The sequence below is a fragment of the Hemitrygon akajei genome, chromosome 26, assembly GCF_048418815.1.
Source record: "Hemitrygon akajei chromosome 26, sHemAka1.3, whole genome shotgun sequence".
Lineage (NCBI taxonomy): Eukaryota > Metazoa > Chordata > Chondrichthyes > Myliobatiformes > Dasyatidae > Hemitrygon > Hemitrygon akajei.
In genome coordinates, this window is record NC_133149.1 from 7,030,213 (window position 1) to 7,047,190 (window position 16,978).

Consider the following 16,978-nt stretch of genomic DNA (forward strand, 5'->3'; position numbering starts at 1 on the left):
CCAGAAAATGCTCAGATGCACCTCCCACAAGTTATTCAAATTTAAAATCATTTGAATATCAATCACAGATAATTTTAAATTTGAATAACTTGTGGGAGGTGCATCTGAGCTCCCTTTAAACCATAGAGGAATCAGCGGAGCTAAATCTTCTACTGACACCTCACCTCTTCAGCATTCAGACAGCTCCCAACAGAGAGAAATGGCTTCAATTCTACTTGTGCTTCTTCTCGGTTTATTTCTTCAGTGTACACCAAGTTATTCGCAGACGCTCTGCATGCTAGAAAATGCACAAACTGGAAAAGACTTTAACTTTAGTGTCAGTCCACTACAGTATAAACCAAACACAAACTACACTGGTAAGTTACTGCTTGATATCACAAAGGGTACAACTGTTCAGCCTGTTATAAAACTTTCAAAATTACTATCAAACTTTTAATGAGCATGGGGCACACACACAAAATGCTGGAGGATCTCAGCAGGTCAGGCAGCATCTATGAAAAGAATGAACAGTGTGCTTCTAACTGAGAACCTTCATCAGGTCTTCAGGTCTCAGCCTGAAACATCGACTCTTTATTCATTTCCATTGATGCTGCCTAACCTGCTGAGTTCCTCCAGCATTTTGTGTGTGTGTGTGGCTCTAGATTACCAGCATCTGTATAATGTCTTTGTGTTTTTTAATAAGCATAAATTTCATTTGAGATTGTGGAAACTAATTACTTTTCTGAGTTTTTTTGGATCATTTTATACTGGGAAACAGGAAATGAGTTAGAAGGCATTATTCTTTAGAGAGTATGAGCTGAGAGGTGATATAAAAGAGATGTATAAAATCATGATGAGCATAGAAAAAGTGAACGCACTCAGATTTTCTCCCAGGTTTGGGAAATCAAGAATTAGATGGTACAGGTTTGAGGGGAGAAATTTTACAGGAACTTGAGAGGTAACTATTTTTTACACAAAGGCTGATATCTATGTGGAATTCAGCTGGTAGAGAAAGTGGTTGAGGAAGGTACATCTAGAACTTTGAAAAGACCCTTGGACAGATACATGGATTGGAATGGTTTAGTAGGTTATGGACCAAATGGGGCATCTTGCTCAGCATTGACAAGTTGAGCTGAAGGACCTGTTTCTGTGCTGTTAACTCTATGACTAAACACAACAAAGAAGTGAGGCAATGTGGCATCAACTTCATGGACAACTTGCAGATTACAGAGAAGGAGGTGTTTTCTGTTGCAGATGAGAGTAGATAATCTTCAGAGCCTGACAAGGTGTTCCCTTGAACCCTGACACTTCGGCAGGTGCAAAAATTGCCACAGCCCTAGCACAGATATTTAAATCATCCTTAGCGACAGGTGAGGTGCCAGAGAATTGGAGGATGACCAATGTTGTTTCACTGTTTAAGAAAAGCTCAAAAAATAAACAGAGACTGTTATCAGTAGTGGGAAAGTTATTGGAAGGTATTCTAAGGGACGAGATATGTGAACACTTGGATAGACATGGACTGATTTGGGATAGTCAGCGTGGCTTCATGCCTGGTAGGGCATGTCCAGCCAATCTTATAGAATTTTTTGAGGAAGTTACCAGGACAGTTGAACAAGGTGAGACAGTGTATATTGTCTACATAGACTTTAGCAAGGCATTTGACAAGGCCCCGCATGGGAAGCTAGTCAAGAAGGTTCAGCAGCTCGGAATTCAAGATGAGGTAGTAAATCAAATTTGACATTGTCTTTGTGGGAGAAGCCAGAAAGTGGTAGTAGAGGGTTGCCTTTCTGACTGGAGGTTTGTGACTAGTGGTGTGCCACACGGATTGGTGCTGGGTCTGTTGTTGTTTAGCATCATTTTGTTTGTCATATACATTAATGATCTGGATGGTGGGGTGGTAAATTGGATGAGTAAGTATGCAGATGATACTAAGATAGGTGGCGTTGTGGATAATGAAGTAGGTTTTCAAAGTTTGCAGAGAGATTTAGGCCAGTTAGAAGAGTGGGCTGAAAGATGGCAGATGGAGTTTAATGCTGATAAGTGTGAGGTGCTACATTTTGGTAGGACTAATCAAAATAGGACATACATGATAAAGGGTAAGGCATTGAGGAATGCAGTAGAACAGAGTGACCTAGGAATAATGGTGGATAGTTCCCTGAAGGTGGAATCTCATGTGGGTAAGGTGGTGAAGAAAGCATTTGGTATGCTGGCCTTTATAAATCAGAGCATTGACTATAGGAGTTGGGATGTAATGTTAAAATTGGACAAGGCATTGGTGAGGCCAAATTTGGAGTATTGTGTACAGTTCTGGTCACTGAATTATAGGAAAGATGGCAACTAAATAGAGAGAGTGCAGAGGAGATTTACTAGAATGTTACCTGGGTTTCAGCACCTAACTTACAGAGAAAGGTTAAACAAGTTAGGTCTTTATTCTTTGGAGCGTAGAAGGTTGAGGGGGGACTTGATAGAGGTATTTAAAATTATGGGGGGTTAGATAGAGTTGACGTGGATAGGTTTTTTCCATTGAGAGTAGGGGAGATTCAAACAAGAGGACATGAGTTGAGAGTTAAGGGGCAAAAGGTTAAGGGTAACACGAGGGGGAATTTCTTTACTCAGAGAGTGGTAGCTGTGTGGAATGAGCTTCCAGTAGAAGTGGTAGAGGCAGGTTCGATATTGTCATTTAAAAAAAAACTGGAGAGGTATATGGACAGGAAAGGAATGGAGGTTTATGGGCTGAGTGCAGGTCGGTGGGACTAGGTGAGAGTAAGCGTTCGGCATGGACTAGAAGGGCCGAGATGGCCTGTTTCCGTGCTGTAATTGTTATATGGTTATATATGGTTATGGTTATATACATTATATGGTTATATATGGTGTGAGGTTTTGCACTTCAGTAGGACCAACTGTGAACAGTAGGGCACAGAGGAGTGTGGTAGAACAGAGGGATCTGGGAATACAGGTACATAATTCATTGAAAGTGGGGTCACAGGTAGATAGGGTCATAAAGAAAGCTTTTGGCACACTGGTCTTCTTAAATCAAAGTATGGAGTATAAGAGAAGGGATGTTATGTTGAAGTTGTGCACGACGTTGGTGAGGCCTAATGTGGAGTATTGTGTGCAGTTTTGGTCACCTACCTACAGGAAAGATGTAAATAAGGTTGAGAGAGTACAGAGAAAGTTTACAAGGATGCTGCCAGGGCTGGAGGACCTGATTTATAAGGAAGAAATGAATAGGACAGAACTTTATTCCTTGGAACATAGAAGATTGAGGGGTTACCCATAGCCCTAGGATTAAGGGTGAAAGGAGAAAAGTTTAAGGGGAACATAGGGGCAACTTCTTCACTCTGAGGGTGGTCAGAGTGTGGAATGAGCTGACAGCGCAACTGGTCCATGTGAGCTCGAATTCAACATTTAAGAGAAGTTTAGATAGGTAAATGGGTATGGAGGGCTACGGACCAAGTGCAGGCTGATGGGACTAGGCAACTTAGATGGTTCAGCATGAACTAGATGGGCCAAATAGCCTGTTTCTGTGCTGTACTTTTCTATGACTCTGACTAAAAGTCACCCAGTCATAGATAATTAAAGAGCTTGATTTATTGTTGAATATTAAAGGGATTAGGGGATGTGGGCCTTGTGGAGTTGCAAAGGAAGTGGGTCAAGTGCTGGTTGTGTTGGGTTCACAGGGGCAGGAAATGTTTGAATTCTGTAGTATCTTTCATGAATGGAAGGTATTGACAAGTGCTTTAAAACCAATGGAAGTTGAATTGGAATTGTTTTATTACTTGTCAGTGACATACTGCTGTTTGCACACTGTTCAAGAAGATCAAATCATTCCACAGTTAATTGAGGTATACAAGTTAAATCAGTGACAATGAAGAATAAAGTGTAATAGCTACAGAGAAAGGGCAGTGAAGGTAGACAATAATGAGGTGGATTGTGAATTCAAAAGTCTATCTATTCTACTGGTTATAGATAGAAATATGAATGTGACCAACATCTAGCTTATGATGTTTAGAGGATGGATGAGAAAAGCTATTATTGGTGGAGCCATGCAATTAGTGGGGAGTTTTATGCCTTTGGGTTTAGTTGCTTTGGTGTCATTCGGAGCCTTGATGAAGGTCTTCCTGGGGCTGTAAACTGAACAGAAGTTGTTTGTACAGGCAACAGAAGTATGGTGTTGGTGACACAGTGGAGAGAAATATTGGATAAAGTGTAAATTCTCAAGGAAAGATGTTCTAGTGCTGAAATTTGGAGAGGAGTTTGAGGACATCCCACTCCAATTTACAATCTACCTTCAGTAGCTCAGGTAGAAATCTGAATCACTATAAATATGAAATAGCTGCTCAGTGGCTACTTCATTAAGTACACTTGTACTCCTGTTAATCCAAATATCTAATCAGCTAATCACATAGCAGCAACTCAATGCATGCAGACACGGCTAAGAGGTTTGGTTGTTGCTCAGACCAAATATCAGAATGGGGAAGAAAAATAACCTAAGTGACTTTGACCATGGAATGGTTATGGGTGACAGATGGGGTAGTTTGAGTATCTCAGAAACTGCTGTTCTTTGGGATTTTTATACACAATAGTCTCTGGAGTTTACAGAGAATGGTGTGAGAAACAAAAGACATCCAGTGAGCAGCAATACTGTAGGTGAAAACACCTTTTTAATGAGGGAGATCAGAGGAGAATGGCCAGACTGGTTTAAGCTGAGAGGAAGGTGACGGTAACTCAAATAACCATGCATTACAACAGTGGTGTACAGAAGAGCATCTCTGAATGCACAACATGTCAAAACTTGAAGTGAATGGGCTACAGCAGCACAGACCTTGAGCATACACTTAGCGGCCACTTTATTAGAAAGTCTCTATTTCAGTTTGTAACTTTGGACTCAATTTGCCATCACTGCTTCAGAAGCTAATACTCCATGTTAAACTCAGCTGGAGGATGTTCTTCAATATGATTATTTACATTCAGCCTTACCAAATGTGGTTATCCAATGGCCCACCTTTACTGTGGAACAAAGTACAAAGTAAAATTTATAATCAAAGTATATTTATGTTACCTTACACTATTTTGCAAATCATTTTTCCATATTTACAGGGAACAAAAGAGAATTTTAAGAAAAAGCTATACATAAATAGACAAGGACAGACTTACAATCAATGTGCAAATTACAAATTGTGCAAATTAAAATAATACTGAGAACATGAGTTGTAAAGAGTTCTTGAAAATGAGTGTAGTTCGTAGAATCAGTTTGGAGCTGATTCAGGAGCCTGATGGTTGTAGAGTATTAACTTTCCTTGAACCTGGTGATGTGAGACCTATGGCTTCTTTTTGTACCTCCTGCCTGATGGTAGTAGTGGGAAGTGAGCATGGTCTGGGTGGAAGACTGGACTGCATTAAATTGTCATCCTGGCCTTATCCCCTTTAGTGCATTAGTAGCGACATTGTTAAACACAAGGAAAAGACATAAAAGAAAACCTGGCCCACCCTGTTGCTCTCATAAATCACAAGCTGGCTGCCTGCCTCTTTCTGGGACACTGAGAGATGAATTCATTTCACCAGATAGCCACAGGTTGATCAGTATTGGTAAAGTTAGACTGCATTCATTAGCATCCCGGAGTAAGGCTAAAAAACCATAAGACCATAACACATAGGAACAGAATTAGACCTTTCAACCCATCAACTCTGCTCTGCTATTCCATCACGATGAATTTATTTTCCCTCTCAACCTCATTCCCTTGTCTTCTCCCTGTAACATTTGACACCCTTACTAATCAAGAACCTATTAACCTTTGGTTCAAAAAGCCAATGACTTTGGTTTCAATGAGATCCCCCTTTTAAATTCCAGCAAGTACTGGCCCAGAGCCCATACCCTCCTCATATGAATCATTCTTGTGAACTTCCTCTGGATCCTCTCCAATGCCAACACATCTTTTCTTAGTTAAGGGGACCAAATCTCCTCACAATACGGGGCAGCACAGTAGCGTAGTGGTTAGTACAGTTCCAGTGACGCAGGTTCAATTCCTGCTATTGGTCATTGTAAACTGTCCCATGGTTAAGCTAGGGTTAAATCAGATGTTGTTGGACAGTACAGTTTGAAGGGCCAGAAGGGCCTGTTCTGTGCTGTATCTCAAGAAATAAATAAATAAAGACTGAACCACAGTGCTCTCAGGAATATGCAAAACCACTGATTCATTGGTCTGCAATTTCAAAAGTTAAATTATCAAATTTTAATTTAATTTCAAGATTCAAGATTGTTTAATGTCATTTCCTGTATAAAAATAGCTGGCCAGTGCTGTTGTGTCATGTACTGGACTTCGAGGCGAGTGGTCCCAAGTTCAAATCTGGTCAACTCCTTGCACACTAAACATGCATGTTGGGTTGAGAGTCAAGTTAGCAACTCGGCCTCATAAAAAAAAAATCAAAATTCTATGGAAACGGCAAAAATCTGTATATCTGTCCTTGCTGGCAGGTAGGCTGGTGCCAGTGATGCGTTGGGCAGTTTTGACCACCCATTGTAGAGCCTCCCTCTTTCCTGCCATTGACTCACAATCATGTTTTATGTCATATCACAATTGATGATGAAATGTCGGCATAACAGGAAGTTGACCGACATTGACATTGAAGTACTGCTACTCACCTCCTTGCCTTTGTGTGGAATTATTAACTCGTTTTTTGCTTTTTCAGTTACCATCTCAGGACTGCAATACAATGTAAGTGTAGTACTGTCAGCTTCCATGAATAACTCAACCATTTGGACTTGGGAAAAAACTGCCCTAAATTGCACAGGAATCTTAACAGAGATGAGTGTAAGTTTGGTGGAGCAATGGACTTCAAGTAGTGAAAACAACAGTAATGTTGAGTTCAGGTATTGTTTAATTTCATCTTCGTATAAAAGGTTCTTGCAAGTTGCTTCCCCACTACATGCATTGAATCACTGAGTGATCCTGATCAGTAGCTTGCTTATGCAGTGCCTGTACACTCAGTGGCCACTTTATTAGGTACACCTGCTCGTTAATACAAATATCTAATCAAACAATTATGTGGCAGCAACTCAATACTGAAAGGCATGCAGACATGGTCAAGAGGTTCAATTGTTGTTTCGACCAAACACCAGAATGGAGAAAAAATGGGATCCAAGTGACTTTGACCATGGAATGATTGTTGGTCCCAGAAGGGGTGTTTTGAATATCTGAGAAAATCTCAGGAGAGTGGTGTGAAAGACAAAAAAAATTCTGTCAGTGGCAATTTTGTGGGCAAAAATGCCTTGTTAATGATGGAGGTCAGAGGAGAATGGCCAGACTGGTTCTAGCTGACAGGAAGGCGACAGTAACTCAAATAACTACATGTTGCAACAGTAGCGTGCAGAAGAACATCTCTGAATGCAAAACACATTGAACCTTGAAGTGGATGGGCTACAGCAGCAGAAGACCACACGGTGTTGCACTCCTGTACTTAATAATGTGCCCACTGAGTGTATAGTCCATAAATATCAAAGAATAATATCTATGCAGCAGGGACAGATTTTGTTCTGTGAACTGAAAGGTTTTCACATTCTTTTCTGCAACTTAAAGCACTGCAATGATTGGTACACAGCATTAACAATCAGAAGTCAGGTAGAAATTGGATATTGAATAAGAAAATCAACTATCAACCATTTGATTGGCTCTGCTGTAAGACAATATGTAGCCAGGCCACAAATGGAAGAAAACTGGATCTTGTCCTACAAAACTTTGCACTGACTAGGAACTTTTTCCTCCCCTTTCTAAAGTACCTCACAGTTAACTTTTTGTCTTTTAGAAATCATTGTTCTGTCTGCAGTGTAACCATACAAATATAATCTTGAGTAACATATACAAAAGCTGGAGAAAAATATTAGATCAAGCAGTATCTACTGTGCTGGAAAGGAATAAACAGACATTGTTTCAGGCCAAGACCCTTCATTTTTGAATATATTACCTCAATCTGGTCATTGACAATAAATTATATTGATAAATGTACCTATTGGGCATTTTTAGAATCAATTAAAAGCCTAAAATATCATTACAGGTCCCTGCTAGATATCTATCCATGGAAGCATTTTAATCATACTAGTCTACTGTGTGAAAAGTACTGAATTGTTTCATAAGTAATTATGACAAAGGACTTGTAACATTCATGTGTTTCCATCTCTGTCTAGGGCATACATCACGATGGGCAATGTTACATATCTCAAGACAATAATTCTTCAATGTAAGATTTATTTTATTGTTCAATAAAAATGGATGGCTATTGTATGATAAAGAACACTGTTGTTTTGCTTTAACTGCTCTTGCTTCTTATTTTTAAGAGGTCAATATTTTAAAAAATACCATTTATTTCCATTGTCCCATCCTCTACTAAACTCAGGCAGTCCTTCTCTTTCTGTCACTCATCACGTGGTTCAAAGGAACAAAAGTTCTTCTTGGATGAAGCAGACAATGGAACGCTTTAGATGAGATGGACACCAGTCATCTTAAAAGGAGAAAAAATGACCTGAACTTCTCCATTTTGTCTTTATTCAAGGAGCCCACATATGGTGTTCAGTTTGGCAATCTTCACGTGAACTACCTCAGTTAACATACTGGAGGATATTGGGGTCTGTGTTTCTTTTTGCTGAGATTCTCCATAGCAACTTGGTCTTTTAATCATTATTCCACCAGGAAGAAATGACTGTTCATGGACCTGTGCCTCAACAGCAGCATCCCAGGCATAGAGCATTCACAACAAAAGCACATATTTAACATAAGCTATACAAACCAGAAAGTACACAATTAAAACAAAAGGAAAAAAAGTCCATTTTAATGCTAAGTGTTTATAGTGTTGCTGAACTGCAGTGATGGAAGCTTTTGCCAGTAGGATCAAGAACCAAATGGTTTAAGTTATATAACTGTTTTAAAAGCTGGTGGTGTTGGTCTTCAGGCTTCTGTACCTCCTGCCTGATGGTATCTGCGTGAAAGATAGCCTGGATGGTGGGGATCTTTGTTGATGGGTGATGCCTTCTTGAAGTTATATCTCTTGTCGTTTCCTTCGATGGTGGGGTATGACATGACTTGCTAAAGGCAATGCCGGATTTGACATGTATTCAAATTAAAATTGATTATGTAATAAATATCATGTCTCATACAGTTTCCAGCAGCATGACTATTGTGATCTATACAACCTCCAATCCAATGACTACACGCGGTAAGGTTACAGAAAATGCAGGGAGCGTCAAGACACTGCTTGGATTTTCTGTATTTTTCTGCTCCTTGTTACAGTCCTTGAAGTGCTGTCATTAACAATATGAAATGATTCTTTTCAAAATAAGGTATAATTTATTGTAACTGATTAATCTACGGGATTTGGTAGGAAATCAGACAAGACAGACTCATAGAATCATGCAGAGAGCATGCGCTCTCCAGGGAGGCAGCTCCCAAAACTTATGTTTCTTTAAATCTTCTTCCAATCAGAAGTTAAAGCAATTCAAAGGTAAAGGTGCTTTTACTGTCATATGCACAAGTACATGTATATGCATGTGCAGTAGAATGCTTGTTTGTAGCAGCATCACAAGAACCCAGCAACAAATTCTCAACATTCACGAAATTTAATTATGCATTAAATATACAAAAATTACACAGGAAGGACATGACTAAAACAAACAAGAAAAATGTGGTCAGTGTTGGCATGCTGAGGGAGTTGTTAGGACTGTGCAGCTTGATTCAAGAACTGAACAGTTGAATTGAAGTAGCTGTTCTTGTATCGAAGGTTTAGGGTCTCCAGCTTTTGTCCGTCTGCCGAATGTTATCTAAATAAGAGGCATTTGGTTCTGAAACTAACACACACAACCCCACTAGCCTCCACATCCAGCACATAATTCTATGTAATTTCTGCCATCTCCAACAGGATTCCACTACCAAGCACATTTTTCACTCCCCCCCAATTTTCACTTCCCATAGGGATCACTCCCTGCATGACTCCCTTGTCCACTCATCCCTCCTCACTGATATCCCTCCTGGCACTTATCCTTGCAAGCAGAACAAGTGTTACACCTGCCCCTACACCTCCTCCCTCACTACCATTCAGGGCCCCAAGCTTTACTTCCAGGTGAGGCAACACTTCACCTATGAGTCTGTTGGGGTTATATACTGTGTCTGGTGTTCTCGTTGTGGCCTTTTGTATATTGACAAGACCCAATGTAAATTGGGAGACTGCTTTGCCGAGCATCAATGTTCCATCCGCCAGAAAAAGCGGGATCTCACGGGAGCCACCCATTTTAATTCCACTTCCCATTCCCATTTAGATTTGTCTATCCATGACTTCCTCTACTGCTGCAATGAGGCCTCACTCAGGTTGGAGGAGCAACACCTTATATTCCATCTGGGTACCCTCCAACCTGATGTCATGAACATCAATTTCTCAAACTTCCAGTAATTGCCCCCAATTCTCCTTCACCATTCCCATTTCCCTCTCTCACCTTATCCCCTTACCTGCCCATCAGCTCCCTCTGGTTCTCCTCTTCCTTCGATTTCTTCCATGGCCTAGGTTCTCCATCAGACTCCCCCTTCTCCAACCCTGTATCTCTTTCACCAATCAACTTCCCAGCTCTTTACTTCACTACTCCTCCTCTCCCAGTTTCATCTATCACATCTCCTCCCTCCATCTTCTTATTCTGACTCCCTCTCTTTCTTTCCGGTTCTGAAGAAGGGCCTCAGCCAGAAACATCAACTGTTCATTCACTTCCGTAGATGCATATAAATTAAATCAATAATTGGAACGAGCTGAATGGGCATCGTGATTTACACAGATTGATTGGGCCAAAGGGCCTGCATCCATACTGCATTGTTTTACGACTCTATTATACTGTGAGTTCATTTTAACATTCATAAAGAAAAGATAATTATTGTCAGATGAAGAACATCACCATTATTTTTATCTGAATAGTCTTTAATTGTTCTTGTCTCTGTTATTCTTAAGGGAGAAATAAATGATCAATTTACTGCATTCCTCACTAAAGAGCTAGGCAGTCATTCTCTGTCCTTTACTGTCCCATGAGACAAGTACAATTTGGCTCAACATATGATGAATTATTTCATTTATTATATCTAATTTGGTATTTGTAGATATGGTGGCCTAATATCACAAAGTGAATATTCAGTTTCTCATCATAGGGGCACCAACAGTGTTCACCATGTCATATTATGTAGCTGTGGAAGTATTGATCTGTTCCAGCCACTGTCACTAGCGATTAATACAAAGCACTCGCTTACTATGACAGAAGCAGCATGTTTGTTCATGCGCTGTCAACAGAGTCCAGAGCAGGTTCACATGAATGATTCCAGGAGTGAAAGGGTTAATGTATGAAGATCGTTTGATAGCACTGGGTCTGTACTCATCGAGTGGCCCAATTCTGCTTCTATGTCTTATGCTCTTAACACCTGCAGAATGAGAACCAGGCTGACAAATCACTTTAATAGACAGGGAACTGAGGGGCTCCAATGTTGAAATTATTATTGTGTTTATATACAGTATATTGTGCCAGGTAAAGGTCATATTATTTGAAAAGTATTTAAAGTAAAAATAATTATGTAATAAATTGTTGTCTTTACACAGCTTCCAGCAACATGACTACTATGAACAATGAAGCCACCACTCCAAAGACCACACATGGTAAGGTCACAGAAAGTGCTTGTAGATTCAAGCCACTACTTGGATATTTTGTATGTTTCTGTTCCAAGGCGTGCTATTAATAACAATATGAAATGATTCTTCTCAAAATACCAATTCCAAAAGCATTAATTCTAACCATAAACAAGAGAAAATCTGCACACAAACAACACATACAAAATGCTGGTGGAACTCAGCAGGCCAGGCAGCATCTATGGAAAAAATTTGGTATTTGTAGATACCAAATTTGTAGATTTGGTATTTGTAGATATGGTGGCCTAATATCACAAAGTGAATATTCAGTTTCTCATCATAGGGGCACCAACAGTGTTCACCATGTCATATTATGTAGCTGTGGAAGTATTGATCTGTTCCAGCCACTGTCACTAGCGATTAATACAAAGCACTCGCTTACTATGACAGAAGCAGCATGTTTGTTCATGCGCTGTCAACAGAGTCCAGAGCAGGTTCACATGAATGATTCCAGGAGTGAAAGGGTTAATGTATGAAGATCGTTTGATAGCACTGGGTCTGTACTCATCGAGTGGCCCAATTCTGCTCCTATGTCTTATGCTCTTAACACCTGCAGAATGAGAACCAGGCTGACAAATCACTTTAATAGACAGGGAACTGAGGGGCTCCAATGTTGAAATTATTATTGTGTTTATATACAGTATATTGTGCCAGGTAAAGGTCATATTATTTGAAAAGTATTTAATAATTATGTAATAAATTGTTGTCTTTACACAGCTTCCAGCAACATGACTACTATGAACAATGAAGCCACCACTCCAAAGACCACACATGGTAAGGTCACAGAAAGTGCTTGTAGATTCAAGCCACTACTTGGATATTTTGTATGTTTCTGTTCCAAGGCGTGCTATTAATAACAATATGAAATGATTCTTCTCAAAATACCAATTTCAAAAGCATTAATTCTAACCATAAACAAGAGAAAATCTGCACACAAACAACACACATAAAATGCTGGTGGAACTCAGCAGGCCAGGCAGCATCTATGGAAAAAAATTTGGTATTTGTAGATACCAAATTTGTAGATTTGGTATTTGTAGATATGGTGGCCTAATATCACAAAGTGAATATTCAGTTTCTCATCATAGGGGCACCAACAGTGTTCACCATGTCATATTATGTAGCTGTGGAAGTATTGATCTGTTCCAGCCACTGTCACTAGCGATTAATACAAAGCACTCGCTTACTATGACAGAAGCAGCATGTTTGTTCATGCGCTGTCAACAGAGTCCAGAGCAGGTTCACATGAATGATTCCAGGAGTGAAAGGGTTAATGTATGAAGATCGTTTGATAGCACTGGGTCTGTACTCATCGAGTGGCCCAATTCTGCTCCTATGTCTTTTGCTCTTAACACCTGCAGAATGAGAACCAGGCTGACAAATCACTTTAATAGACAGGGAACTGAGGGGCTCCAATGTTGAAATTATTATTGTGTTTATATACAGTATATTGTGCCAGGTAAAGGTCATATTATTTGAAAAGTATTTAAAGTAAAAATAATTATGTAATAAATTGTTGTCTTTACACAGCTTCCAGCAACATGACTACTATGAACAATGAAGCCACCACTCCAAAGACCACACATGGTAAGGTCACAGAAAGTGCTTGTAGCTTCAAGCCACTACTTGGATATTTTGTATGTTTCTGTTCCAAGGCTTGCTATTAATAACAATATGAAATGATTCTTCTCAAAATACCAATTCCAAAAGCATTAATTCTAACCATAAACAAGAGAAAATCTGCACACAAACAACACACACAAAATGCTGGTGGAACTCAGCAGGCCAGGCAGCATCTATGGAAAAAAAGTACAGTCAATGTTTAGAGCCGAGACCGTTCAGCAGGGCTGGAGAAAAAAGCTGAGAAGTCGATTTAAAAGGTGGGGGGAGGGAGAGAGAGAAACACCAGGTGATAGGTGAAACTGGGACGGGGAGGGATAAAGTAAAGAGTGGGGATGTTGATTGGTGAAAAAGGGCTGTGGGGGGGTAGTCTGATAGAATACTAACCATAAGGTTAACATAATTTGTCTTCACTGTATCAGGCTTGAGGCAGTAAAACTGGGAATTGTACTTTGTTGGAACTTGTATTTCCTTAGATAAAGCAATAATTTTCACAATTATCCCACTGTCAGATACTGCACTCAGCTACTCACTCTGAGTTCCATTCTGAACCAAGTTAAACACATTCTGTATTCTGCATTTCTCTCCGTGATGAGCTTTGTAGCAGGGTGCATAGTGGTTTTACAGGAAGTATAAACCCCACAGATTTTCAAATATTCTTAAGTATTCGATTAGTGATTGTCATCAATTTGGTAAGCATTTATTATTTAATTACTCCATTTATTGTGATTTCTTTGGCACTTCTCTGCCGGGAGCCTAAATGATTGCAAATGGAATATTCAATCTCTTCCAGACCGGGGCAAGATCATGCAGTCTTCCCACTGGCTGCGGATCTATTGGTCGATTCCAGCTGCTGTCACATGGGTTCACTAGACCAATAAGGCTTGCAGATTTTCTTATTTCTTCCTAAATATTCACTTTATTTCGTACAATGTCTGTCAAAACACCAAAACATACAGTGAAATGTGTTGTTTTTATCAAATACTAAAACAGTCCAAGAACTGAGGGCATCCCGCAAGTGTCACCATGCTTGCAGTGCCAACAAAGAATACCCTCAATTTACTACCCATACTAACACAGGCCTTTTGAACATGGGAGAAAACCGGAGCACACGTGTGGTGACGGGGAGAATGTGCAAACTCCTTACAGATAGCGGCAGGAATTGATCCTTGATCATTGCCACTGTAAGGCTACAGCCCGATGATGCAGAAGGAGGTCTTTCAGCCCATCAGTTTCATTCTGGCACAACAGACCCATTCCACACTTGCAGAATTAAAATGTGACTAACAAATTAATGGATGTGTTCACTTTAACAGTTGGAGAATTGAGAGATTTATCATCATATTTATATACTGTATATTGTGCTTAGTAAAAAGCAAAGCTATATTGGAAATGTACTGTATTCAAATTTAAAATGATTACATAATAAATGTGATTTCTTCACACAGGTAATAACAACACAACTTCTTCCATGATCAACAATACGACAACACAGATTTCCACCTCAGCTGCAAAGAAATCCACACCTCAAAATGCTGCAGGAATGGTTATCGGCTTCAAGCCACTGTATGCATTTACCTGTATGCTTCTGCTCCTTGTAACAGCCCCAGAGCTGCTGTCACAAAGGGTATAAAATGCTGACTTCCAGTAGTCATGGTCTAAAAGCTATTCTTAACAACAATTGTCCTTTCACTCTATCGTATCAAACTTAAGGGACCAAAATCGGGAAATACAAGTTAACAGAACATGCGTTTCCGTTTAGTAAACTATACTTCTGTTAGATATTATATCCTACTTCTCAATGTCTAAGATTCCACTCAGAACCAAGTACAAACACATTCAGTAGATTGCATCCTTCTCGTATATCAGACGTCCTTGAATTTGTCAATATGGATCTACTTTAGGTTTTTCCTTAATATTCATTCATTCATTCAGTGAATTTGATCAAATTGCTGTATTTAGACAATTCAGTTATTCTATTTTCTTTGTCTTTTCTGTGTCAAGAAGCCTATCTTTAATATCTTCAGTGTGAAGGTAAAAGCAGATTAGCCTTTTGTATATCTGATTAGCTGCAAAATGTTTATCATCCCCAGTTTCTGGAACATGAGCTTGCTTGGCCAACAAATCCTTTGAAGTTGCAGATCTCAAGTGACAACAATTAATGCAATAGAAATCTCAATATTGTACTTCTAACATTTAAAAAAAATTCTGTATTGCTGATTCTATTCCATTCAGAAAATTAGTGCTAATATTGGAGTAACAATTCAATAATTTAAACTCCATTGAGTTATTTTATAACTGCTAAGAACATCCTAAACTCTATTCTTATTGGAGTTTATCTGTAATTAAGTACATATTAATTACAGCCAATTCCTGACCTAATGACAACAAAGCTCAAAATTCAAAGTAAATTTAATACCAAAGTATGTATACTATATATAACCTTGAGATTCATCGCAATGAAATTCATGAAATACATCAATGATTCTGCAAAACTCAGGATTAAAAATCAAGGAATCTAAATGTTATTTCCAGACAAAAAAAAAACATATTTAATTGTTGATGTGCCTCTAGAAGAATCCCACCAGCTGATTGTCAAGTTCAAGTTTAATTATCCTTCAACCATACACAAATGCATCTATATGAAACTGCACTCCTCTGGGACCAAGGTGCAAAATATCCACAGCACAACACAGCACAAGGCACTTACAGCACAGATAAAATAGCAAGTAAAAATACAGTCAAGCAGAAAAAATATAGCCTAAGTCCCTGAATAACGTCCTGTAAATTGATAGTGCTATCAGCAAGAAAAAGCCGTTCTTGACAATCCATAGATGAACATATACACACATGCATATATGGAAGTCTAATGAGAAAAATTTTGCTTCACATGAGTGTGCTGCAATACAAATCTCAATTAAGTCAGCAGTTGACCTCCAGAGAATATTAATCTCTGGTGTGGTTTGTTTTATCCGTAGTGTTGTAAGCATAGAAATAATATTATCATACAAGTTTGTCTACTTGCAAATTCAGCTGAAAAGGGAATTTGGTTCAACCATTTAGAAAGATCATTTGCTAAACTTGGACATGGAACTACCACTCTATAATCATGTTTGTTGGTTTTTCAAAATTGCCCAGTTTGGTTTTAGTTTCGTTCCTGTTCTTTAGTGAAATAATAACTTGGTTGATGTTTATTAATGCAACATATTGCACAATTCTAGGCAAACCTAGCATGATACCGAAGGCAGAAATCTTTTGAAACAGAGACCATATTATGAAGATTTGCAGACACAGGGTTGCAAACGGAAGAATGTATAGGTTATCTTGTCCTTCAATAGAAAGCCATGGTGGATAACTACTATAAAACATATATTAAACATTTTGTAAATGAAATTAAGTGATTTACAAGTAATTGTTGAATTCATTAATAATAAAAAATAAACTTGATTGTGTTTCATGTGAAATTTGCCAATATGTGGCTTATTAAGAAACATTGAGATGTGAAAATAGGGTATTTTTTCCATTTTTGAACACACAACAAAGTCATTGTTGAAAAACACCTTGTCAATTCAACAGAGTGTACCAGCATGTCTGCAGGTAACTGAATGTATTGCAGACACCATGGAATAGGGACATTAAAGATTCTGTTGGTTAATTCTGTGGGCTTTTTCTCCAAGCA

At 39.0% G+C, this 16,978-nt stretch overlaps 1 protein-coding gene across 6 annotated transcripts in view; it reads left to right on the forward strand.

Annotated features, from left to right (window-relative positions):
* Nucleotides 1–16,724, forward strand: part of LOC140716748 (uncharacterized) — a 96,405-nt gene extending 79,681 nt beyond the window's left edge. Inside the window, exons 1-7 of one of the 6 annotated variants that reach the window (XM_073029562.1) lie at nt 163–356; nt 6,670–6,695; nt 8,162–8,214; nt 11,593–11,649; nt 12,397–12,453; nt 13,210–13,266; nt 14,748–16,724. In XM_073029562.1, coding sequence (XP_072885663.1) covers nt 285–356; nt 6,670–6,695; nt 8,162–8,214; nt 11,593–11,649; nt 12,397–12,453; nt 13,210–13,266; nt 14,748–14,932 — 507 coding nt within the window. In that variant the 5' untranslated portion in view covers nt 163–284 and the 3' untranslated portion in view covers nt 14,933–16,724. Of the gene's footprint in view, nt 1–162; nt 357–6,669; nt 6,851–8,161; nt 8,215–11,592; nt 11,650–12,396; nt 12,454–13,209; nt 13,267–14,747 lie in introns of those variants that run through there. The other 5 variants (XM_073029555.1, XM_073029561.1, XM_073029557.1 and 2 more) reach the window with 5 other exon arrangements.
* The last annotated feature ends 254 nt before the right edge of the window (nt 16,725–16,978 follow it).